This window comes from Mercenaria mercenaria, chromosome 9, assembly GCF_021730395.1.
Source record: "Mercenaria mercenaria strain notata chromosome 9, MADL_Memer_1, whole genome shotgun sequence".
NCBI classification, from domain to species: domain Eukaryota; kingdom Metazoa; phylum Mollusca; class Bivalvia; order Venerida; family Veneridae; genus Mercenaria; species Mercenaria mercenaria.
In genome coordinates this window covers 45,860,953-45,888,685 of record NC_069369.1, presented here as the reverse complement: position 1 = coordinate 45,888,685, position 27,733 = coordinate 45,860,953, and the positions used below count along the sequence as shown (strand labels likewise).

The 27,733-nt window shown below is 37.0% G+C and overlaps 2 protein-coding genes across 2 annotated transcripts in view; one reads left to right on the top strand and one right to left on the bottom strand.

Moving 5' to 3' along the window:
* The window catches only part of LOC123547017 (nucleolar protein 56-like), a 30,650-nt gene extending 11,374 nt beyond the window's left edge, over positions 1 to 19,276 (top strand). The window contains exons 6-11 of the mRNA XM_045333752.2: positions 684 to 835; positions 1,603 to 1,703; positions 3,665 to 3,813; positions 9,311 to 9,432; positions 11,703 to 11,889; positions 15,511 to 19,276. Of these exons, the coding sequence (XP_045189687.1) occupies positions 684 to 835; positions 1,603 to 1,703; positions 3,665 to 3,813; positions 9,311 to 9,432; positions 11,703 to 11,889; positions 15,511 to 15,638 (839 nt within the window). The 3' untranslated portion in view covers positions 15,639 to 19,276. The remainder of the gene's footprint in view (positions 1 to 683; positions 836 to 1,602; positions 1,704 to 3,664; positions 3,814 to 9,310; positions 9,433 to 11,702; positions 11,890 to 15,510) is intronic.
* Positions 19,277 to 19,703: 427 nt separating this feature from the next.
* LOC123547016 (uncharacterized) lies at positions 19,704 to 26,868 on the bottom strand. The gene is made up of 2 exons (XM_045333751.2): positions 25,314 to 26,868; positions 19,704 to 20,068 (listed from the first exon to the last, which is right to left on the bottom strand). The coding sequence occupies exons 1-2, from the start codon at positions 26,832 to 26,834 to the stop codon at positions 19,973 to 19,975; spliced, it is 1,617 nt and encodes a 538-aa protein (XP_045189686.2). The 5' UTR covers positions 26,835 to 26,868; the 3' UTR covers positions 19,704 to 19,972.
* Between the last annotated feature and the right edge of the window lie 865 nt (positions 26,869 to 27,733).

Here is a 27,733-nt window from a genome sequence, read left to right as displayed (position 1 = left end):
GTTGTGTATCTGTGGTTTTGTTTAGGATTTCACTCAGAAAGACCACAGTTATTGCCTAACCACCTTTGATTTAGTGAAAGATATGCATAAAGGCCCTTAAAGTTTGTGTAAGGTATTTGACCTTAGGTTCTGAAACTAGAAATGTAAAATTGTGCATCATAGTTTCTTTTATCTTGTTATTCTTGATGATTTGTTTGAAGTATCCCCTTCCCATGTGATAATAAAATTCACATAGCCTGACAATGGATGCGCTTCTTCTTCTCTTAGAAATTTTGGTGATAAGTTTTTTCTGTAAGCAAGTTTGTTAGGAACTGTTGCACTGAAAGCCGTCATACTCTTCATAATTCTTTAGCATCATGAAATGATCATCATTCTTAGTCAGGTTCCAAATCAGTGACATAACTTTACAAAATTTCAACTCTTTTTTGATATAGAAAATTTTAGTATTAAGCTAGTATCATGTGGTAAGGGTTTTTACTGTAACTTACATGTGTATGAGTATGTATGGTATCCCAGTGTACAAAAAATAAGTGTCTTAACACTTGTTTGATAAATCTAATTGGAATAAAACAGCATTTAGTCTTTGAAACCCAGAAAACTAAGCTAGAGTAATGATGCACCTGTTGTTAGAATAAATGATTATTTGAAAAGTCGTATAGATATTTATTGTTTACTAATTACAGGTATGGATATTTCTGTTGTGGATCTGATCAACATTGAGATGTTCGCTTCTAAAGTTATCTCCCTTGTAGAGTATAGAAAGTCTCTCAGTGAGTACTTGAAGAGCAAGATGGCCTCATGTGCACCAAATCTGGCAACACTAATTGGTGAACAGGTCAGTACATATTTGAAATTCAGTTCTGTAAACTAACCTGTGTAAATCAGTCCCAGTAAAACTTGAAATAAGGTTTACACTGTCACTCTTCACTTGAGCCTTTCAATATAAAATTAAAAATGGCTCTGAAATACCTGTAGTGGTGATTGTTGCCAGAAGCCAAATATTTATATACTCCTGCTGAAAGGCGAAGAAGGATATGGTGATGGTCTTAGTCCAGTTGTCATCCTGTCCGTCTCAAATGTTTGTCCTGGTAACTCTTATACGGTTTTCAAGTGATTTAACCGAATTTTATAAAAATGTATCACTATGAAGTGAACAAGAGCACATAGGACATGAATGTAACATGCCCAGTTTAGGAGTTATGGCCCTTTGAAATTTTACAGAATGCTGTGTATTGTGGAGTATTTGTAGAAGCCAGGTTATACATAATATTCCAACATCATTCAAACTGGAACATATGTCCTGGTGCTGAAGATAGATTTAAGTGCTTCTCTTCTACTTTTGACACAATTTTTAATTGAAAACCAATTTAGCCAGATGGCTACTGATATTTAAAATAAATTTCTGTTGGCCTGTCTAGTCTGCACATAAACAATGTTGAACTGTATGTGCAGATGTTGAAGACATGCCATTGAGACAGGCATTATTAAAGATTATTCTGTACACAATATACAGAAACTTAAAATACTTGTATATAAGTAACAACCAAAAATACATTGTAGAAAAGTGTTGCATATTTGACTGTTATTTGATTTATCTCACAGGTTGGAGCCCGGCTTATTGCCCATGCTGGCAGTTTGACAAATCTGGCCAAGTACCCAGCATCTACAGTACAGATTCTTGGTGCTGAAAAGGCTCTGTTCAGGTAAACTAGAAAGGATGAATATGTACCAAAGTTCTCGTCTTGGCAATATTTGATGGTTATATAGGCACCTCGGGTCAGATCATAGAAAAACCTTGTTAACATTCAAGGTTAAAATGTCTGTTAAAAATATAGAGTAAATTTGTAAATGGGTCACTCAGGTAAAAAACTAAATCACTAGGCCAGATAATTGGGAAACATGGTTAAATATCTACCTGATATACGTAAAAGGTGGTCAGAATGTTTTTTTGTTGTTTTTTTTTAATCCCCCGCCACAAGTGGTGGGGGTTATAGGAATGGTCTCCGTCCGTCCATCTGTCCGTAACACTCGTGTCCGCTCCATATCTCCTAAACCCCTTGAAGGATTTTCATGAAACTTTGGTCAAATGATCACCTCATCAAGACCATGAGTCAGCCTTGTCCGCTCAAGGTCAAGGTCACAACTCAAGGTCAAAGATTTGAGCCTTCCATTTTGTGTCCGCTCTATATCTCCTAAACCCCTTGAAGGAATTTTATAAAACTTGGGTCAAATGATCACCTTATCAAGACGATGTGCAGAACCCATTAGTCAGCCATGCTGGCTCAAGGTCAAGGTCACAACTTAGGGTCAAAGGTTTGAGCCTTCCATTTTGTGTCTGCTCTATATCTCCTAAACTCATCAAACTTGGGTCAAATGGTCACCTTACCAAGACAATGTGCAGAACTCCATTTTGTGTCCGCTCTATATCTCCTAAACCCCTTGAAGGAATTTTATAAAACTTGGGTCAAATGATCACCTCATCAAGACGATGTGCAGAACCCATTAGTCAGCCATGCCGGCTCAAGGCCAAGGTCACAACTGAAGGTCAAAGGTTTGAGCCTTCCATTTTGTGTCTGCTCTGTATCTCCTAATTCCCTTGAAGGATTCATTTGAAACTTGGGTCAAATGATCACCTCATCAAGGCAATGTGCAGAACTCATGAGTCACCCATGCTGGCTCAAGGTCAAGGTCACAACTCAAGGTCAAAGGTCTGAGCCTTCCATTTTGTGTCCACTCTGTATCTCTTAAACCCCTTGAAGGAATTTTATTAAACTTGGGTCAAATGATCACCTCATCAAAACGATGTGCAGAACTTATGAGTCAGCCATGCCGGCTCAAGGTCAAGGTCATAACTTAGGGCCAAAGGTTTGAGCCTTCCATTTTATGCCACTTTATGACCCCTTGAAGGATTTTCATCAAACTTGGGTCAAATGATCACCTCATCAAGAACTCGAGAGTCAGTCATGTCAACTCAAGGTCAAAGGTTTGAGCTCTGTATCTCCTAAAACCCTTGAAGGATTTTTATGAAACTTGAGTCAAATGATCACCTCATCAAGACGTTGTGTAGAATTCATGAGTCAGCCATGTCAAGGTCAAGGTCACAGCTAAAGGTCAAAGGTTTACCCTTTAACTTTCCATAGCAGTGGCGGGGGATTTAGCTGTCTTTCAGACTGCCTTGTTTAAATGAGATCTAGGTCACCTTAGATACCAGGTTATATTGTATAAGAACTAAGTTAGGTGAGTGATAGTGATACAGGATCTTCAAGGACCTCTTGTCGCAGTTGGTTTACCGGTACTGATTGAACTGTGAAGATATTCTCATCTGTATATGGTTTGTTGCAAAACATTTGTGACCTGGACTACATTAATAAGTTAGAGAGGTTGTAATTAAACTCTGTACATACAATCACAAAGAAGTGTGGATGTGCCTGATATTTATTTCTTTTGTAACTTTGATGGTTATCCCTTTGTTTTCAAACAATGGAAAAATCATGTGAGACAGGTTACATTTGTGTGTCTGTCATCCACGCTTGTATGTCATCCACATTTTTCCTTAAACAGCATCTCCTAAACCACTCAACAATTTTTTTCATTGTCCTTGGACTTAGACAAATTGTGTTTTAGTTTCTTTTTGTTAACCTGAACCAATTTCTTAATATTTCAGGGCCTTGAAAACTCGTGGTAACACACCTAAGTATGGTCTTATATTCCACTCTACATTTATTGGCCGAGCAGGAGCCAAAAATAAAGGTCGCATTTCAAGATACCTAGCCAACAAGTGTTCAATTGCTTCTCGTATCGACTGTTTTTCTGGTAGGTATTTCATTGTTGTTTCATATATCACTACTAGGTAAGTCGAAGACAGCATTGGATTTCTTATAAAGGGTCATTCATGCAACTTCAGGTTTATTGGCTTAATGTCAAGGTTGCACGTCAGAAAGGAATTAATTCATGTCTGCTCTGTAACTGAAAGACCCTGGAAAGACTTTCGAATTGCTTGCATTTTTCAAATTTGGACGTAAATATTTTTTAATAGCTACTGAAAATTTAGAATGTCAAGTGGCCTTAAAAAGCACTCGCATATTTTAAAGGACTAAGTAAAATACCAGGTAAATGTCATAATTCTAAGGAAAAATGTGACTACATAAACAAAGTTTCGGTCAAATCTGAGATGTTTACAGTTGTTAAATAAAAGCAAGTTCAAGTAAGTGTATTAGGTAGCATTACCAGAATTAATCATTTCAGAATTCTTAGACTTGATATGTCAAATGGTAAATGATGTTATTTAGGTGCCAAAAGCGCTGATTGGTCCTTAAATTTAGTAATTGTAATTAAGACTACTAAATTCCCCAAGCATTAGTGATGGTCCATTGTACCTTAAGTGTTGTATAGAATTACAAACTTTTTAAAACAAGTCACAGCAGCAGCTGATAAAAACCTAGGAGGCCAGTGTGCCAAAGAAAAAAAATGATTCAAAGAAAGACCAGTAAAGGCCAGTCTCAAAAATTATACAAAAATGGGAAATAGAACTAGATTTTAACTTGAGCCTTTTTAGCTCACCTGTCACAAAGTGACAAGGTGAGCTTTTGTGATCGCGCGGTGTCCGTCGTCCGTCCGTGCGTCCGTAAACTTTTGCTTGTGACCACTCTAGAGGTCACATTTTTCATGGGATCTTTATGAAAGTTGGTCAGAATGTTCATCTTGATGATATCTAGGTCAAGTTCGAAACTGGGTCACGTGCCATCAAAAAACTAGGTCAGTAGGTCTAAAAATAGAAAAACCTTGTGACCTCTCTAGAGGCCATATATTCATAAGATCTTCATGAAAATTGGTCAGAATGTTCACCTTGATGATATCTAGGTCAAGTTCGAAACTGGGTCACGTGGGTTCAAAAACTAGGTCAGTAGGTCTAAAAATAGAAAAACCTTGTGACCTCTCTAGAGGCCATATTTTTCATGAGATCTTCATGAATATGGTCAGAATGTTTACCTTGATGATATCTAGGTCAAGTTTGAAACTGGGTCACGTAGGATCAAAAACTAGGTCATTAGGTCTAAAAATAGAAAAACCTTGTGACCTCTCTAGAGGCCATATTTCTCAATGGATCTTCATGAAAATTGGTCAGAATGTTCACCTTGATGATATCTAGGTCAAGTTCGAAACTGGGTCACGTGGGGTTAAAAACTAGGTCAGTAGATCTAAAAATAGAAAAACCTTGTGACCTCTCTAGAGGCCATATTTTTCATGAGGTCTTCATGAATATTGGTCAGAATGTTCACCTTGATGATATCTAGGTCAAGTTCGAAACTGGGTCATGTGGGGTCAAAAACTAGGTCAGTAGATCTAAAAATAGAAAAACCTTGTGACCTCTCTAGAGGCCATATTTCTCAATGGATCTTCATGAAAATTGGCGAGAATGTTCACCTTGATGATATCTAGGTCAAGTTCGAAACTGGGTCACGTGCGGTCAAAAACTAGGTCAGTAGGTCTAAAAATAGGAAAACCTTGTGACCTCTCTAGAGGCGATATTTTTCAATGGATCTTCATGAAAATTGGTCAGAGTGTTTACCTTGAAGATATCTAGGTCAACTTTGAAACTGGGTCACTCGGGGTTAAAAACTAGGTCAGTAGATCTAAAAATAGAAAAACCTTGTGACCTCTCTAGAGGCCATATTTTTCATGAGATCTTCATGATTACTGGTCAGAATGTTCACCTTGATGATATCTAAGTCAAGTTCGAAACTGGGTCACGTGGGGTTAAAAACTAGGTCAGTAGATCTAAAAATAGAAAAAACCTTGTGACCTCTCTAGAGGCCATATTTCTCAACGGATCTTCATGAAAATTGGTGAGAATGTTCAGCTTGATGATGTCTAGGTCATGTGCGGTCAAAAACTAGGTCAGTAGGTCGAAAAATAGAAAAACCTTGTGACCTCTCTAGAGGCCATATTTTTCATGAGATCTTCATGAAAATTGGTGAGAATGTTCACCTTGATGATATCTAGGTCAAGTTTAAAAGTGGGTCACGTGCCTTCAAAAACTAGGCCATTAGGTCAAATAATAGAAAAACCTTGTGACCTCTCTAGAGGCCATATTTTTCAATGGATCTTCATGAAAATTGGTCAGAATTTTTTATCTTGATGATATCTAGGTCACATGTGCTCAAAAACTAGGTCACTATGTCAAATAATAGAAATAATGACGTCATACTCAGTTCAATACTGGGTCATGTGGGGATAGGTGAGCGATTCAGGACCATCATGGTCCTCTTGTTCTTTCTGATCCCAAAACAATGGCACAGACGGTGTGTAAAAACATGCAAGCTGTATATGCCTACTGATAGTTCATCTTATGTTATTATAGACTGTTCACAGTCACTGCCCTTACCCTTGCATGATCGTAACAGGCGACTAATAGGGTCTTAACACTTGGTTTTGCTGTAACTCTGTGATTCCAGCAGGTATACAAATTTTGATTCCATACCTCATGTTTTTATTTCGATGTAAATGAGATGTGAAATCAAAATTTGTAGTCCTGTTTGGCGCCATGTAACCTATACTGTGTTGGTGCGCTGTAAAACCCAAATAAATAAATAAATAAATATTGTATTTAAATATCTAGTATAAATTAAAAATCAATGGATTTGTTAACATTATCAATTAAAATAGTAAATTGATTATCTAGAAAACATACTCTTTCCATTGTGTCAGCTGTTATTTCATTTTCAATAAGGATTACTGTAATTATTTAACTAAGTGTTTATAATAAGAATTGATTTTTCTATGTTTGCATTACAGAGATTGATCATTTAGTTTAAAAAAGTAATAAGATATTCCTTCTTTACTTCAGCTAGTAGCTTTTCCTTTTATCTATTAAACAAAAAGATACTAGCTAATTTTAGCATGCTTGGCCACAAAATGCAGAATGCAACTTACCGTCATGTCAGTTCAAGGTAGCATAGCATGATCAAAGGTTAAATATGTCTGTTCCTTGTGATATATTCTACTAAGTGAAATTACTGATTGTTTTAATTTATCCATCTTTCAACACATCTCTCTGTGCTATGGCCAGATTTTGTATATATCAATTTACCCATCCATTTCAGTGATTCCCTTTGGGGAAATTTGCTCTCTTTAAATAGCAACCTTAACCAGAACTTTTTGTGACACTAGTTTTGCAGGAGATACCACTGAGTTTGCTTGTTAGTTGAGTTGGAGCATTTTTATGTTCCCAAAGATGGGCATGTTAAAATCGCGCCAGGGTTCAAATTTACATACAGGCTAAATGCTAGTGGAATTTTAAAATAGCTAGTGGGTTTGAAATGTACTAGCTAATTTCAGCTAGTCAATAATATAACAAGCAAATGTCTTCAGAGCTTTAATAAAGTTTAATTGTTTTGAAGGTACACATTTTTCTTCATGAAAGGAATGTTATCATTTATGTTTATGAAATTTTATTGTTCAACAAAAAATGGCACAAGCTATTTTAAGTTAATAGAAAATATTTTTGTTTGTGACTGGCTACTAACAGAGATCAATCAGTAAGTTTGGGCCAGTAAAATATTAAAAGAGTAATTAAATATTACTAACTTTAGCCGCTAGCTTTTCATTTTAGCTAGTGATCAAAAAATGGCACTAGTTAATTTCAGCTAGTAAAAACTATTGTTAAATTTGACCCCTGATCGCACTGTTCATCCGTCTGTGCGCGATTGCATCCAAATGTGCGTCTGTGTAAATTCTTGTTCTGGCTGCAACTCTGCCATCCATAAAGGGATTTTAAATAACTTGGCATAAATGTTCACCATGATGAGATGATGTGTCATGCGCAAGACTCAGACCCCAAGCTCCAAGGTCAAGGTCACACTTAGAGGTCAAAGGTTAACAGGGTCTGTTTCATGTCCGGTTCATAACTCTGCCATTCATCAAGGGATTTTGAAATTACTTGGCATAAATGTTCCCCATAATGAGACGATGTGTCATGCGCAAGATAGAGACCCCTAGCTCAAGGTCACACTTAGAGGTCAAAGGTTAATATGGTCTGTTTCTTGTCGGGTCAATAATTCTGCCATTCATCAAGGGATTTTAAAATTACTTGGCACGAATGTTCCCTATAATGAGTCGATATGTCATGCGCAAGACCAAGACCCATAGCTAAAAGGTCAAGGTTACCTTTGGAGAACTTTTTTTTTTTTTCGTCTGGTCACAAATTGATTAATACCTAAACTATTCTGGCATATTTTGCACAGACAGCTGTAGCATTCTTGGGCACATTTCGGGGGCATTTGTCACTAATAGTGACAGCTCTTGTTTCCTATAGGAATTGGCTAAAAGTATTCTCACAGGGAGAGGGAGAAAAAAAATTTGCGGAGTTATGGGACTTTGTTTTTTTGTTACTATACTATATACATAGACACAATCTTGTGCACACCATCTCTCCTCATCCCCTTGACACAATTTAATGAAACTTCATACAAGTGATCAGTACCAACCCTAGTTGTGCATGGGGCATGTTAGGTTCTTTCAGAAAAAAAATTTGCAGAGTTATGGGACTTTGTTTTTTTGTTACTATACTATATACATAGACAATCTTGTGCGCACCATGTCTCCTCATCCCCTTGACACCATTTAATGAAACTTCACACAAGTGATCAGTAACAACAGTAGTTGTGCATGGGGCATGTTAGGTTCTTTCAGCGACAAAAATTGCAGAGTTATGGGACTTCATTTCTTGTTAACATACTATGTACATACAGTCTGCATATGCAATCTTGTGCGTGCCTAATCTACCAAACCCTTGCACACAATTTAATGAAACTTCACACAAGTGATCAGTACCAACCCTAGTTGTGCATGGTGCATGTTACATTCTTTTAGATAAATATTCTGCATAATTATGGGGCTTTGTTTTTTGTTACTATACTGTATACATACAGTCTATATACATACAGTCCACATAATTATGCAATCTTGTGTGCGTCAAATTGCAATGTACTGTGTCAGTGCATGCGGGGGGTACATTCATCACCTTTAGTGATAGCTCTAGTTTCATTTGAATAAAAAGTATTGATACACAGATTTCCTATTGAAACACAGATCACTGCTGTATTAGACTAGTAGCAGTCAAAGTTGCATAATAAATTAGTATGATTTTGCACAGTGTGTTAAAGGCATTGCATCTTGCCATTTTGTTAAGTAATGGTGTTCAAACCTTAGATGAATTATTATTGAATTATTTAACTGCTTGCCAGACAGTAGTCAAAATGATTTGCTAGAGGTGAATGGAAGCATTTCAATAGTTTATGATGCATTTCAGATATTCCAACCTCAGTGTATGGAGAGTATCTACGGCAGCAGGTAGAAGACAGACTCAAGTTCTATGAGACTGGAGAAGCACCCAAGAAAAACGTTGATGTAATGCATGATGCTATGCAGGAGGTACGGTTCTTGCTGCCCCATGCCTGTTTGTGCTCCCCAATATTTTTTGGGGAGGGGCCATTAGAGTTGCCCTTATCCATCCATATGTTAGTCTGTATGTCTGTCCAAATTTGTGTCGTGAAAAGTATTTGAGATAGAGCCATCAAACCTCACAGGATTGTCATTCAACATGTGTAGTTGTGCATTTAGTGTTTTGGTTGGGATTACACACAGTCATACCAAGTTATGGCCCTTGACTTCGTCGAAAATATGCATGAAAAGGGCCTAAAAATTGGTGCCGCATGTATCTCAAAATAAGTTTGACTCAGTCGTAAAACATTACAGGATTGTTGTATAGCATGCAAAGTAATGTACCTGATGTTCTGTTTGGGATTTCACACAACCACAGCAGTGTTACGGTCCTTGATTTAGTGAAAAATACTCTGTAAATGCTTAAAAGTTTGTGTTGCATATATCTTTTACATGTTTCACCTCGAGTTGTGAAACCATGTATTATTCAGCATGTGTATTTGTGCTTCTGAGTTTTGTTTTGGATTACGCTCTGCAAGACCAGAATTCTGGCCCTTGACTTCGTAAGGGTATAAAAGTTTGTGTCCCGTGTATCTGAAAATGTACCTGATCTAGAGTCATAAAACATTAGGGGATTGTTATATAGCATGTGTTGTACACCTGGTGTTCTGTTTGGGATTTCACTCAGCCAGATGAGAGTTATGGTTCTTGACTTACCTACTTAGCCCGCCCGCTTAGCTCAGTAGGTAAGAGCGTTGGTCTACAGATCGCGGGGTCGCGAATTCGATCCTCGGGCGGGGCGTATGTTCTCCGTGACTATTTGATAAACGACATTGTGTCTGAAATCGTTAGTCCTCCACCTCTGATCATTCATGTGGGGAAGTTGGCAGTTACTTGCGGAGAACAGGTTTGTACTGGTACAGAATCCAGGAAAACTGGTTAGGTTAACTGCCCGCCGTTACATGACTGAAATACTGTTGAAAAACGGCGTTAAACCCAAAACAAACAAAAAACAAAAACTTACCTACTTAAGAATACACATGAAGTACATAAAAGCTTAAGTTGCAATTATCTTAAAAAATATTTAAACTAGAGTCATGAAACCATGTACAATAACAGAAAGGGTGGGGGCACCAGGGTACTATGGACACACATCTAGTTTGAATTACATCTAAGCCTGGTTTAAGTGGATCCTCTGGGTTCAAAAACTGGGTCACGTCCTAGGAAAGCCATGTTAATACTCCAGGGGTCACATTTTTACATTTTATACATGAAACATACTCAGAATGTTTGTATTTATGAAACCTAGGTAAAGTTCAAAACAGCATGATTTGAGGGTCTTAAATGTGGTCACTAGGTCAGATCTGCCGAAAATTCTTATGAACGCTAGGGTGTTGAAGAAATCTGTAGTCAAAAAGTTGGTCTAAGTTTAAATCATAGAAAAATTACCTGATTTACTTGGAAGCTGGCCAGAGCGTTTGTTTTAACGAAATCAGTGGCAGTTGCATAACTGTCACCTTAGCCTAACTTCTACTTCAAAAGGTGAACACTGACATTAGAATTTTCATGCTACTCTGAAACAATGGTTAGATTTCAGCCACTTTCAATCCCAAAGCTAGTTTTACTCATCAGTTTTCCCCAGTTGAAAGATGTTTGGACGAGTTATGGCCTCTTAAAGACTTAAGATAAAATTTACAGCCTAAAGCTTTATAGCTGAAAGGACACATACAGTAGTAAATATGAAAGCAGACAGATAAGAATGTTTTTATGAAATCATGACAATTGCATAACTGGGTCACCTTGGCATGAAATTTAGATTATTACTTAAAACAGAATGGACCATCTAGAAATCGCATGTTGCCAGAATTTTGATAAAACTCCTTGTCTAGTGAGTTTCATGCTAAACACAATTGTTACCTTTCATGATACAGCTTGTAATAACTTGGTCAAAAAGTGATCACATCTTTGTACTCTAAGTAATAAGGAGAGCATCTTCCAAAGTTTTGTTCTGGGTCTGTACATAAACAACTTAGTCGAAAAGTCCTGTAATATTGTTTTGACGATTTCTTAATCTAGAAGCTAGTTTTAAAGCTATTTGGCAGAAATAGTTCTCAGTTGACCCTCGACCAAAATTTTTAACTGTTCGAGCTTTCAAACTAAATGATCCTTTCAAACTAAATGATCTAGAGGGCCATTACAGCTTTCCAGTGATGTATTGTGTTTCTTTGAAGAAATTTGAAGCATGTTTATGCGTTTTGTAGGCTGCAGTTGTTCAGGCTAATCTGCTTAAGAAAGAGAAGAAGAAAAAGAAAAAAGAAAAGAAGAGGAAGTCAGAAGCCGGAGATGTTACCATGGAAACTGATGCTAATACTACACTGGATACAACAGCTGACACCTCCGCTCTTGGAGAACCTCCAGTAAAGAAAAAGAAAAAGAAGAGACAAGCTGGTGAGAATATATATATACATATGAACATACTCATTGTTTAGATGTCTTTATAATTAAAAAGAACCCCTCTGACTTTTGTTAAACCATTTGGTTTCTGGTCAATAGCTAGAGATTGCTTTGTCTAAAAATGATGAAACTTCATAGAATTATTGCATGTGGTCAGTAATGAACTCAATTGTTTCGAGGATCAGTAGGTCAAAGGTCAGGGTTAAGTGATCGCTAGACTAAAAATGGTTTCCACCAAGTAAAAGCTTTGTTGTCAGAAGGTCAACCTTTTGTGGGGTCAGTCAGCCGAAGTTCAAGGTCACAGTGGATTTGAGTTTGAAAATAGTTTCTGCTTAAAAGCTATAGAACACTTTAACCTACATTCCACAACTTGCCTTTAGTTTGTAGATTTCCCTTATTTTGTTTGGGATCAGTAGGTGAAAGGTTAAAGTCATAGTGATATTGAGAATGAAAATGGGCCATCATGGGGGGCATACATGTTTCACAAACAGCTTTTGGTCGGAATTCCCTTGGAACATTATAGTTTTTTTTACAAATGGATGCCTCCATTTTTAGCTTGCTGTGAAAGAAATCTGGGAACTACTACTATGACTGTCACTTTTTAGTAACAATTACATGCAAGCTCATGCGTTGTGTTTAATTATTACAAAGTTATGTAATACTAATACAATAGAAGGAAGGTTGAATAACTCTTAATTAGTCAGTCTTGCAATAATAAGGGTTTTTTTTTTCAACTTCTGAACCAGCACTTAAATATCAAAAAGTTTAGGCTAACCTGAACATTTATAATGTTCTTAAGATTACACTCGATTCAACATCTTTCCATTTGTCAACATTTTTACTATATTAGTGAATGAACGGTCCAATCTTTTTGTCTATTGTCCTGCTAACTTAAACATCTCTGAAACTACTGGTCAGAGTTACCAAGCTTGGTCTGTACAGAAGCATTTCTCAAGTTTTTTAAGCGTTGCTGCTTGATTGCACTTAGAGCTTCAAAAGAAATATTTTTAATCATCTTCTAATGAGCTGCTTGATAGATGTTCACTTAACTTGGTCCTATCAAATTTTTACAAATTGTTCCACTTGACTTGCTTTTTCAAGGTCCTGTCAGATTATACAAATTATTCTGTTTTGTTAAAAAACACGGCCACCTGGGTGTGTAGTCACTTTCCCCTGTATGTATGTAGTGGAAACTTAAAATATCTTCTTGTTTGATACTTCTCTTATCATCATGTCATCATTCGGCCAACCTCTTACCCCATACCCGCCAACATACACACACAGTCACACTCTACACACATTAGCTTTTACAATATTGTAGTCAGAAAACTGGCACTATTTAAGAAATAATTTATAGCAAAACAGCGCTTTATCACTATTTATACACAATGGGCGGTTATACGTCGGGCGTAATAATTTCACGAGGGTGCAGAATGATTGGATGTTCGTCTGTCTGACTCCATTGTTCACAGTTTCTTTAAGGAACATCTCCTAATCCACCATCCAAGTTTATCCCAAACTTAACAGGAATATTAATATTATGGTCGTCTTTCAGATTCCTTCAAATCTAAGTTATCAGAATTCTGGCTATCATGGTAACTTAGTGTCAGGAACTTATCTTTATGTCAGCAACCACTGGCTAGCTTTAAAAATAATTTCAAAGAAGCATTTGTTTGGTGGCACTCCACCAAAATCACTTGTATCATTCAGCTTCCATGGTCACCAGGTAACTAGAGCTACAGTGGAAACTTTTGGGTCTTCTGGTCAAAAACTGCTGGCTTGATTTCAAAATGATCTCTAGAGAAGTGTTCTTCTGATAACTGTCTACCAAATTCCTTTGACTGCCTCAGTAGCCTAGTGGTAGAGTACAGGCCTCAAGTGAGGGAGGTTGTGGGTTCGCTCCCTGGCCACATCATAACAAAGACATGAAAAATGGTGAAAGTTGCTTCCTTCACATGGCACTTAAAGGATAGTTCTAGGACTGGTCAGCTAGGTGTCAGTATAATGTTACTGGGTGGGATGTTACATGTCTGCTGCACGATATTCAAGTGAGGCAGTACTATAAAGTTGGGCATTGTGCTGATTACCATCGTTTATATGACTGAAATGTTGTTAGAAAAGATGCTAAACCCAAACACACAACAGATTCCTTAGAATCAAATGGCTACATTAGAAAACATGGCTGCTAGAGGGTAGAACAAGTTTTCCTTACTTGGCTATAATGGAAACTTAAGGTTAGGTTATCGACTTACAAGCAACAAGACCCTCCCTTATGTTTGCCCTCTTAAGAGTTATCGCACTGTAAAAAAAATGGCTAGAGCCAGTTCAGAAAAATTACTGATTAAAGGCCATAATGGCCCTCTTTTGTTATTTTGTTTTTAGCTCACCTGAGCCAAAGGCTCATGGTGAGCTTTTGTGACTGCTTGATGTCCGTCGTGTGACGTGTGCCCAACAACAATTTCTAAAAAAATCTTCTTGAAAACCACTGGGCAGAATTACACCAACTTCACAGGAATGATCCTTTGGTGGCCCCCCTTTCAAAATTGTTCAAAGAATTTAATTCCATGCAGAACTCTGGTTGCCATGGCAACCGAAAGGAAAAACTTTAAAAATCTTCTTGTCCAAAACCGCAAAGCTGTCTCATCTAATGGTCCTCTATGAAGATTGTTCAAATTATGTCCCTGGGGTGAAAAGAGGCCCCGTCCCAGGGGTCACAAGTTTTACATAGACTTTTATAGGAAAAAATCTTCTTGTCTAAAACCACAAGACCTAGGCCTTTGATATTTGGTATGAAGCATTACCTTGTGGTCCTCTACCAAAATTGTTCAAATTATAACCCTGGGGTGAAAAGAGGCCCTGCCCCAAGGGTTCTGAAATTTTACATAGACGTAAAGGAAAAAATTTTAAAAATCTTGCCTGAAACTGCAAGTCCTAGGCTTTTGATATTTGGTATGTTGCATTGCCTTGTGGTCCTCTACCTAAATTATTCAAATTATGCCTCTGGAGTGAAAAGAGACCCTGCATTTGGGGTCCCAAATTTAACATAGACTTATATAGGGGGAAAAATAAAAATCTTCTTGTCTGAAAGTTCAAGGCCTAGGCCTTTGATATTTGGTATGTAGCATTGCCTAGTGGATCTCTAACAAGATTGTTCAAATTATGCCCCTGTGGTGAAAAGAGGCCCCGCCCTGGGGGTCACTTGTTGTACGAGTTAATAGAAATAAATACTTCAAAAATTATCAGGTCATATTTCCTAGGCTGTTTAATTATAATTAGCTGATGACCCCAAGGGATTAGGGGTCACTTGACTATGACCTTGACCTACTGACCTACTGTATTGTTTTTTAAGATACAGCCTTGAAATTTGGATGACATGTACAGTTTTGCACATCCATCTTAAAACTGACTTCAGTGAACATGAATTTAACCTACTGACCTACTTTCTAATATTTTAGCATCAGTTTGCCATTTTAAACTTTTGGCTCATATTACTCAGGTGAGCGATTCAGGGTCATCATGACCCTCTTGTTTTATATACAGCCTGTATACCAGTATTGTCACACTTCCTGTGTTAAGATATCTTCAGTTCACTAATAATAACATGATTTTTACCAGATGACAGTGAAGCTAATGTTACCATGGAAACAAGTCAAGAACTGGAGACAACACAAGAGATAGCAGATGAAACTCCCAGCAAGAAACAGAAAAAGAAGAAAAAGAAGAAGAGCAAAGATCAAGAATAAAAAATTAAAAGAAAAAGAGTGATGTTGGAACAATTGTACATTTCAATAGCATGAAACTAGGAAAGACATTGTTCAGGATTACAGATGTGTAGTTTTAAGATCACGGAAGTTCAGTATTATATATGTATATAAAACGTGGAAATTTACTAAGCATATACATTTCTGGCAAAAAAAGAAATATTTCCATTAAATGTTGATCTCCAAACACTCATCCAAATACGGAATGTGTTTTTCTTCAAAATTTAAATTTGATTATAGTCACAGGGGTGTAGAATTTGGTTTCTGTGATCATAATTTCTTGCAACTTTTGTCCATCTAGATTAATACTATTAAACGGTAAATATAACTTTTACCTTCCATGATACAGTTTGCCGTAACATGTATTCAAGGTCGAACAGCCATGATCAGGTGAGTGGTTCAGGGCCACCATGACGCTCTTGAGTATGTGAAAGTTGACAATACAGTTTCGGACAGTTATAATTTACACAGGGTATTTAAGTTATATTTTCTTCCTATCAGTGGGTGAAGTATAGTGCCTAATGCCAAATTTTCACATGTTGAGAAATGAAGCAGTTTTGTAACAAAGAGATATTAGATTATCTTTAATGCAAATAATTTCTTAAACAAATGAACTTAGAACACCATATATTGGAGAACTACATATCAAATTTTTACTTAGGATCATGAACTGCCTAAAACTGCTTTAACTTTGTCAATAGAAATACGGAACTTGTTTCATCTTGGTGGAAGTATTTGTGAAACTTCCATCGTCCTAGTGAAGATGTTTTGTTTAGAAATACAGTACACCTGTAATCCTGGACACTGCCTTTAGAAAAAGAAAAAGAAGAGCTATTAAAGAAGATGGAGGATGAAATTTAGATAAAAGATTGAAGTTGGAATAATTGTATATTATATAATGGCTCTAAAACTTAGAAATAGAAGAGCGGTGAAGATACATAATAAAAAACTATAAAAGAAAGATTGTGAAGTTTGAACTAAATACCAATACATTGCAAGCATTACAGGTGAATTTGTACTGCACTAATTTCCTACCATTGTCGTTTGAAAGTAAATTAATATTTAAAATCTCATCCCAGCCAGCCCCTGTTTATAATCAGTTGCCCCAAAGTTTATAAATGGATACTAGTGTACTTACAAAAAAAAAATGAGCACAAAATTATCACTGCTTCCATCATCATATTTCTTCTTCAGCAGTTTTACTGTTATCACATTAGTGGTCACAATTTTCACCCAGTCTTTATGAAACTTTGTTAGTATGATTGCTTGAATAAAATGTGCACCAAGATCAAATCCGAGTCATATGGGGACCAAACACTGGTCGCTACGTGTAGGTCAGATATTGAAAAAATACCTTATAAACACTTGCTACCTCATTTACATGAAACCTACTCGGAATGTTTATGAGATCTGCATAAAGTATAAAAAGTGGTCATTTTTGGTCAACAACTTTGTCTGGAGCATTTCTTCTTCATGCATGGAGGGATTTTGATGTAACTTGGAACAATTGTTCACAATCATGAGACAGAGTGTCATTCTTAGGAACCAGGTCCCTAGTTTAGAATTACTTCCCTTTGTTGTTAGCTCACCTGAGCCAAAGGCTCAGAGTGAGCTATTGTGATTGCTCACCGTCCGTCTGTCCACACTTTCCTTTAAACAACATCTCGTAAACCACCAGGCCAATTTTGATGAAACTTCACAGGGATGTTCCTTGGATGGTCTTCTTTAAAAATTGTTCAAAGAATTGAATTCCATACAGAACTCTGGTTGCCATGGCAACCAGAAGGAAAATCTTTTTATCCAAAAGCACAGGTCATAGGGCTTTAATATTTAGTATATAGCATCATTTAGTGGTCCTCTACCAAGGTTGTTCAAATTATTCCCCTAGGGTCAAATCTGGCCTCTCCTAGGGGTAACATGGTTTACATAGACATTTGCCAAACTCATGGTTTCCAGACTTGTGAAAGGGTTGACAGATTTAAATAATTTTTGATACACAGGTGTAACATCATAAAATACGTATAATAACTGAAATCATTGTCTAATTATAACACTAGGCTCTTTCACAAACACTTGTTTCAGTTTTTAGCTCACCTGAGCACAAAGTGCTCAAAGGTGAGCTTTTGTGTGTCTGTCCGTCCGTCGTCGTCAACAATTTGACTGTTAACACTCTAGAGGTCACAATTTTGGCCCAGTCTTAATGAAACTTGGTCAGAATGTTACCCTCAATAAAATCTTGGACGAGTTCGATATTGGGTCATCTGGGGTCAAAAACTAGGTCACCAGGTCAAATCAAAGGAAAAGCTTGTTAATACTCTAGAGGTCACAATTTTGGCCCAATCTTAATGAAACTTATTCAGAATGTTACCCTCAATAACATCTTGGACAAGTTCGATATTGGGTCATCTGGTTTCAAAAACTAGGTCAGCAGGTCAAATCAAAGGAAAAGCTTGTTAACACTCTAGAGGTCACAGTTTTGGCCCAATCTTAATGAAACTTGGTCAGAATGTTAGCCTCAATAACATCTTGGACGAGTTCGATATTGGGTCATCTGGTTTCAACAACTAGGTCACCAGGTCAAATCAAATGAAAAGCTTGTTAACTTAACACTCTAAAGGTCACAATTTTTGCCTAATCTTAATGAAACTTGGTCAGAATGTTACCCTCGATTAAATCTTGGGCGAATTTGATATTGGGTCATCTGGGATCATAAACTAGGTCACTAGGTCAAATTAAACGAAAAGCTTGTTAACACTGTAGAGGCAGCATTTATGACTGTATCTTCATGAAACTTGGTCAGAATGTTACTCTTGATAATCTCAAGGTCCAATTTGAATCTGGGTCATTAAGGTCAAAAACTAGGTCACCAGGTCAAATCAAAGAAAAAGCTGGTAAACACTGTAGAGGCCACATTTATGATCTTATCTTAATGAAACATGGTCAGAATGTTAATCTTGATGATCTTTAGGTCACATTAAAATCTGGGTCAGGTGGGGTCAAAAACTAGGTCATTAGGTCAAATCAAAGGAAAAGCTTGTTAACACTCTAGAGGCCTAATTTATTACTGTATCTTCATGAAACTTGGTCAGAATGTTTATCTTGATGATCTTTAGGTCAAGTTTGAATCTGGGTCATGTGGGTAAAAAAAAACTTGTTAACACTTTAGAGGCCACATTTCTGACCATATCTTAATGAAACTTGGTCAGAATGTTAATCTTGATGATCTTTAGGTCAATAGGTCAGGTGAGCGATACAGGGCCTTCATGGCCCTTTTGTTTTAATTTCAAGATAAACAACTTAAATTGCACCTTCTTGTGGCCATTTCTTTCTTATGGTTGCCATACTTCTGTGACAAGGCCGTATTGTGGGAGTATTATTCGTCACGCCTGTGACAGTTCTAGTTTTTCTAAGCTCTTAAATGCCATGAAGCATTTTAGTCTTACACTGTTACCAACAACCACAAGGGACAAACACTAACAAAGTTTTATACCTGTAGGGGACTTCTGTATTGCCACTGCAATACTCAGTCACTTTTTGGTTTTTGCATACATGACAAGACTGATGACTTACTGGTGCCAATAAATTCATTTGATCAGATTAAATAAATATAAAAGTTTCAAGATATTCATTATACTTATTCATGACACTCTTGACAAGAGGATAGTACAGTGTTCACCAAACTTTGTTACAATGTTTATAGGCATAATATTTCTACTAAGTTCAATAACTAGCCAGATGCTCTTGGTCATTCTAGAGTTATGGCCCTTGAATTACTTAAAATTGCACACACACAAAATCAGTGTCTACTTACTAACTTATGCAGTTCTTTATCCAATGTTCACCAAACTTAGTCAGAATGTTTATGGGTGTTTCTTTACCAAGGATGATACTCAGCCAGATACTGAGTCTCTTTTAAAGTTACGCCCCTTTAATGAGCCGATATGGAGAAATTCACAGCTATTCTGCTCAATAAGTGGAGTATTTTAAAAGTCATATGATTTGGTGAGATAGGCTTTGTCAGTCTTGTTGGGAATATAACAACAAAAACTAATTTGTGTTTCACTTTATTACTTCTGTTTATCATGATCATAATTGTAGTGGTCTTTAGTAAGAATGTCAATTAAATCTAGTATTTTCTGTATCTGCATCTCTATTGAACAATGTGCAACCCAAAAGAACTCCATCTGACATATACATTAAACCTTGAGCTGGACAATATTAACTGTATCACCTGTAGGATTTGTTTTTAGAAAACTATGGACATTTAGAAAATGCCCTCACTCCCATTGACATGTGTTCATATCACAGGTAAAGCGTCACCTGCCACCTAGACCACAAAGAATATCTTTGAATCTCCTGTGCTGAACTCTTTCACGTTCCAAAATACTGAAATCGAACTCATCCATGTCGTCCTGCAAGCACATGAAAAGTTTAATTTGAATAAGTATTTAATCAGTTTGAAATCAGTCATGCATCATGCGCGGATCCAGACCATCTGCACACATACACACCCCCCCCCCCCCCCCCCCCCCCCCCCCCCTAAAAGAAGAAAGAATTTTTTTTTCGACCCCCCCCCCCCCCCCCCCCCCCGGTGGAAGAAGGAAAGAAGAAAGAAGAAAGAAAGAAATTTTTTTTTTCGAAAAGGCAACATTAGGACCGCATTCAGAGTGTATGTGGTTGCTGCTACATACGACCCGGCGTAATTCATATTTATGCTAATTATTTCAAAGAAAACAAAAGAATTTTACCTTTAAGAAAACAATATTATTATTATCCCCCCCTGTCTTTCCGTCCGTTTGTCTGCAGTCATATCTAGGAAGTGGTTGGGAATATTTAAATAAAACTTCATGCACATGTTCACCACTGAGATTATGCGGCCCGTCAAGTTTCAGTCAGATTGCCCAAGTAACACTAGAGTTATGGCCCTTAGAAGTTTCTAGTGTTAACTATATAGGGTATTGTAAATGTGGAAATTTCTGCTTGATAACTTGTGATATATTTTACCTAGAACTATGAAACTTAAATTGAATCTTTAATATGAAAATAAATTGGATGATTTAGCAAGAAAGGTTAAGGTCACTGTTAAAGGTCAAGTAAAAATTTGTTTCCCCACATTTAATTGCATTGATAGATTTTGTTTTATTACTGTTCCCCATGATTAGACTATGTGTCACGCACATGACCCATGGTTGTCAAAGTCAAGGTCAAGTAAATGGTTTCCACTCCATCATAACTTTAATGTGCATTGATGGAATGCTCTAGTCTTCACACAAATGTTCCCCTTGATGAGACAGTGTGTTGTGTATATGATCTATGCTTGTAGGTCAAGGTCACTATTGAAATTTAAGTAAAAATAGTGTTTGTTTCTTTACTTAGCTTCTAAATCCTTGAAGCATTTTTAGTCGTAACACTGTTGCTAACAACCACAAGGGACAAACAAAGATTTCCACTGGTAAGGGACTTCTGTATTGCCACTGCAATTCTCCGTCACTTGTTGATTGCTGGCATTTTTTCAAAAACAAGGTACACAAGAGGTTATTTTACAACACAAAAACGTTGAAGTACATCATTCAAATGGGTCGATTGTGTTTACATTTAATATGTTTAAAATGATACAATATTTGTAAAATGGTTTAAAATTTTGGCCTCATTCTCAAAATAGATAACAAAACAGGTTTGAGGTGAGTTCTTTGATTAACACCTGAAATTAAAAGTTATGAATGAATATAGGCTGCATTAATCTTAAAACTGCTTAAAAGACATCAACAATTATATTGTGACCATGGGATTCTCCTGATGTGAATTCTGTGACATATTCACAAATTCGTATAGGAATTCACACACGTGCAACTGTTCCAAAGCAACAGTTGATAAACTGCAAATATCTTTACAAAAAGCGACATTACAGTTTTAAAATTTGGTGTAAAATATGTTGTAAATGTCTGGTCAAAAATTTAAAAAATAAAATCTCGGAACTGTTCAATTATAATCATTGTACGATTCCACCCATTTTTGAAAAGTTACAAAAGTAGGCATTGATTTATTGCGTTTTTGTCTCGCCCACTTTTAGTAGAAGCGAGACTAAGTGATCCAAATTCCGTCGTCGGGCGTCAGGCGATGGCATCAACAATTGGAAATAATTCAAAAAGCGTTGCATATATTTCTCTTAAACCTTGTAGGATGATTTAAAAAAAAAATTTACACCCCCGTGGCGAGTCCTGGCCCTATAGTGACGTTGACCTCGAAGAAATTTGCAATTTTTTTTTTAAAATTGACTCCTTAAAAAATCACAACAAGAGCAATATACGCCCGAAGGTATGACCTTTGACCCCTAAGTGTGACCTTGACCTTGAAGTGAGCCATCCGAAACATGCGCTCTGCACGTCGTCTCGATGTGTATTTGTGCCAGGTTTCTTTAAAATCCTTCAATGGTTTCAAGAGTTACAGAGCGGAGCTATCTGAAACATGCGCTCTGCACGTCGTATCGATGTACATTTGTGTCAAGTTTCTTCGAAATCCTTCAATGGGTTTAAGAGTTGCAGAGCGGACACGAAATTGCTAACGGACGGACAGACAGACGGACAACGGCGTCATAACATAATACGTCCCTTCGGGCGTATAAAAACGACAGTTTCTAAAAAACCGTTATATATATGGCTTTGAAACCTTGTAGGATGGTTCAAAAACTAATTCTGTATCCCCATGGTGAGTCCTGGCCCCCTAGTGACTTTGACCTTGAAGAAATTAGCATTTTTTTAGATTTTTTCACGCCTTTGAAAATTCACCAAAATGACAATTTCTCAAAAACCGTTACATATATTGCTATGAAACCTTGTAGGATGATTCAGAAACTGATTTTACACATTGATCTTTTGAAAATGATACAAAATTCTGCTGAGAAATAACGTATACATATAAAAGTAGAAGTAAAGTGTTGTTTTATTATTGTGTCACCCCTACTGAAAGGGTCAGTAAAGTTAGCTTATGAGACACCTACATAATATTGAACAGCATTACTTCCCGATTCCAGGCACCAGGCAGGTAGGCAATCGGTAACCATTATTTAACTAGCTGGCGGCTCACCAACCGACCTCCCTTCAGTAACAAGACCCGCGAACCTTCGACCTCCCGATTGCGGGGCAGGTGCCTTATTCATTAAGCCACCGCAGCTCGTGGTATATGTAGATCTGTGTAAGTTTTGTTTGTTTTGTGTTTCAACCGTATTTCATTTACGTAACGGCAGGCAGTTAACCAGTGTTCCTGGATCCCGTACCAGTACAAACCTGTTCTCTCCACCTTCCCCATATTAATCAGAGGTGGTGGACGAATGATTTCAGACACAGTGTCTTGTATTAAATCGTTACGGAGAACATACGCCACTCCATACTGAGCTATGCGGGCGGGCAGATATGTGTAAGTAGATACATAATGAGTAAAACTAAAAATGATAGTGGTCTAGATCTCAACAATAAAAGTAAGCAACAAAATACAACTGCCAATTCCTTATATGATTCACTATATTTCGTCAACAACATTCGAACTACATTTTGGACTACTTCAAACGTAACCTTTTTGGTGTAAACATTTAGATAGCTGCATTGTTAAATTTATTATACCCCCAAATCCCAAGACAAAGTATATGAAGGCAGTATTGGAGTCTGTCCGTCTATCCATCGTTTCCGCTCCGAATTCTTAAACCACTGGGAAGAATTTAACCTCATCAAAGGCAAGACTAGTATTTTAGTGGCATTACACATTATAGTGCATGACTTGTATTTTAAATATAAGGCATAATACTGTTAGTATATACACACAGACTTGCTAATTTTTTGTTTACACATGTTTTTTATTCTTGAAAAAGTAGCAATGAGAGACTTGTTTATTCATTTTGACTGTCTAAATTCAGTTTGTCAAACGACTACCTTTGGCATCTGAACTGTCAAGAGGTGCGTACCCGAATAGATAAAAAAGGTGTCTTATACAAACCCGAAAGACACCAACATTAATTGGTACGTTGAAAAGCCTAGGAGAAATATTTTCGAACCAGCTATTATCAATCCGATTGAAGAACAACAAATAGGGCAAAACTTATTTGAAGCCGAAAGACACGATTTTATGTATAAGAAAGCAATCAAATATAGTTAGTGTGGATAGGTCTCTCAATTGCCTTTAACCTCATTAATCATTGACCTTAGGTGAAAAATCGGCGATAGAAAATTAACCTTGCTTCAACGTGGACATATTCGATTTTTGTATACATTAACTTTTTGGCCGCCAACATCTTAAACGTTACCTTAGATACATTTCTGAGAACTGGCATATAACAATGACATAGTTATTATCATACTACATGTATCATACTACATGTATCACATGTATCATACTACATTTATCATACTACATGTATCATACTACATGTCAAACTATAAATCTGAGACTTCTTTTAATGTTTCTCATTTTACGGCCACACGGCCACAAGTCACAAAAATCATAAACGTATATATACATTGAACGTTTTAAACGAGCAAATGATCTAGACACAAGCACAAATTATGACATGGTTCGATCTGTTTATCAAATGATCGGGGTTTTGAGTATGTCGTTGTTCTAGAGGGCAGCCGGGCGTCGTTCCGCTAAATTACTTATTATCACCAAACTTGGTGTTTAGTTCGCTTAAATATTGAGACAAAGGTTAGGGTCAGTTAGGTCAAGGTCACTGTCACTTAAAATAGAAAAACAGTTTCCGCTCAATAACTTTAGTTAAGAATGAGATATAGTAGTGAAACTTCAGTTTGTAGGTAGATGATGGAGATGGCATATGTTGTTCCGAGCATTACGTACATTTGAATTCATATCAAAGTAAGTGACAGATATCAAACGTTGAAAAGTTGCCACGATTGTATGTATTGTACAGATTTCATTTTAACATTAAAGACGTGTCGATCTATTACTATACAGAGATAAAATCTCTGTAGATCGATATCTGCAGATGTAGATAAAATCTTATGATTGCAAAACTTGATTTAGCTGAAATATTGACATGAAATGACGAACAATAGATTTTTCTAAACTTGCGTAAAATTTCACAAGTGTAATGATTACGTAATTTGAAAGATATTGGCAAAAGTCAAACTTCTATGATGTTTTCCCACAAATGTGTATTAAAGTCTCTTGACAGATACAAGTGGAAATCATCAACATAACTTTGTAAATTTTTAGACAGAGGATAAGAATACAATTAGGAAATCTACTACCTATTGTTAGTTGAATATTATTCTAACTTAAGATATTGTCGAATTATCTCCCTTAACGTTAGATAACGTCTAATAATTACGGTGACCATTAGGGCTATCGCAATAGATTGATAAGGTTGACGGTGCTATAGTACAGTGCCAAGACGCGACGATACAATGCGTGGGAAAACACGTTGCGAAGAGGCGATATCAATCATGATACTTTCAAATGGATGGACTCGGACAGTTTCAAGTAAATATCAGACATGCATGAAGTTGTCATGCAGCGGTGTTCAGCTTTAATAAGAAAGAGCATTTTCTGTTATTTACTTCAAGTAAAGACAGCATTACCTGCGATGCAATGTAGTACCGTATAAAATCAAAAGAATGCAGTGGAGTAAATAGGTAAAGAATGTATGCTTACTTTCTGTCCTTTGCATCTGTTCAGATTTTGCCATATGACATTGACTGCCGTGAGGTCATAGTTGTACAGAGGAACATTACACAGACCAATAGGTTCAGGAATAGAGAAGATGCCAGGCTTGTTGAAAAGTTTGATCCTCAACTGCCGTTCCAGAAGCTGAGCAAGACTCATCTTGAAAGTAAACGATTCGTAAAAGACTGGATTGCGTGTGTTATGCTTATCACTTCCTATTTTCCTCTGTACTTTCCCCGGCATGAGACAGACTTTAATATATACGCCAAGGTTACCAGTCTGTCCTACAGCGACGTTTGAACCTTCCAAGATAGTAACCTGAAACTCACTGGTATCGTTAAAGAACTGAAACATGATCTTAAGTTGCCCGTACACACTTGGGACTCTGAAACTTTCTGAATCAAATATTGTCTTAAACTCGTCCACAGGGCAACCGTTTACAAACTTAGTTTCTCTAGTAATTTTCGGTGAGTATTTAATAATATCGTCATCTATTCCTGTACAAGAGGCTGTTTCGATTCCATCAAGGTTGTTTTCAAAACTAGTTTCGGCTTTGATGCAGCGTTTTTGTGTTTTTAGAGATGTCATGCTTTGGGCATTCTCGCTTTTGGCTGTTTTCAATGAGTCACTCTTCACGATCCTGAATGTGTCAAGATTAAGAGACAAACAACGGGTCAAGGACAGAGTGCTTTTTGTTTCTTTCGAACCAGTTGTTCTAACTTTTTGCTTTGATTGCTTAGTTGTACTACGTATCTGGTCATCCATCATGGACGCTGCCTTGATCATCCTACACGATCTAGTCGTATTCTGTATCTGAATGTGCGTTTTTCTCTTCTGCCCAAAGGAGTTTGATCGTAGAATTTTGGATTGTTGATGTTTCTTTAAGGGAATTAATGTAGATGATCTGAAATCGTTTTCAACGCCTTTAAATGACTGCTCCCACTTGGATTGGTCTGACTCGGTGCGAATTACAGTTTCAGGTGTATCCCGTTGCCAGCGTTGTCCACACGTCGGACAGCAGCATGCATTCTCGTCTTGTGCTATCGTAGCATACTGCAGTTTTTCGTCTGTGTTGATCGCCGGAACGATGCTGTCTTTTGAAATTTGAAATTTTTTATCTGTTTGCCAACATAGTTCACTTTGTAATGGCGTGATTGTTACTGAGACAGGTTTAGATTTACCCTGCCTAGAGCCTCTCCTCATTAAATGTGCAACAGGGAACGGAAAGTTTGCCTCAAATTTGTTTATGCTTTCCAGAAAGTTTAGCGAATTCGTATGCTTCATTCCAGAACTTTGGTCTTCGTCAAATATCCTTCTTTCTCTGCTCTTTGGATTTTTTACCTCAGACAGTTCATGCTGTTCGATGCTTTCATTAGAACTTTTCTCTTCTCTGTTTAGATTCTGCTGATCCTCGGATTTTGCTAAAAGCCACTTCTTTGCTACATTAAGAAACTCGCCACCAATACTAGTACTTTTGCCATCTCTGCTCATCTCAGCTCTTAAATTCATGCTATACAAGGAAGCTGTTCATCGAAGAGAGCATACCATATGAAGTCACCTGTAATTAGATAAAAATTGAGCTGACATGACGCCATGCCGTTCTTCACCGTAAGCACGACTACTAGCCTACGGAAGACCGGTGGTTGAACTCCCATGCGTGAAACAATGCCCGGAGGATCTTCCTCCTCAACGAAAAGCTAGCAAAGTTGCTATGATAGCATAACCTAAACTCTGTCGGTGTGACTCAAATCCCAACACAAAACAAGTTGTAGTATGTATGGTTGTCAAAGCAATTTAAAAAAACTGATATCATGTCAAGAGACTCTTTAATGACAGATCGAAAACTCATCTGTACGGTTATCAAAGCTATGAAATTAAAAAATGAGCTGACCAAGAGGCTCTTCACTAACAGAGAATGTGTCCGTACGGTTGTCAAAGCAATAAATATCTTCTAATATTTTACCAAAATTTAGATTATACCAAGAACTCTTCACTGACAGAGGACTCTTCCGTGCGGTTGTCAAAGCAATAAACAATAGAACCCCACATTAAGACCACCCCTAAATTAAGACCACCTCATTGTAAAGACCACTTATTTTCCAGAGGTCACAAATCCCTATTAAAAGATCTACCGCCATTCACCGATATGACATGTTTCAGTCCCAACTAAAATGCTAACTACATTAATAGAACCTCCTTTGAACTCTCTACACATTTTTGTCTGTCAAATGTAGAGTAAGTGAGAGTAGAGAATAACTAAATGATGTTGAAAGTGTAAATAAAAATGAAATAAAGGAATATACTTACTTTTAGTCTTTTGGACTTTGTCAAAATTATATACATGCAGTACTTTTGAAATGAGTTAATTACTTAATTTGTTTAAAAGGAACTTGGGTTATATGAAAAGA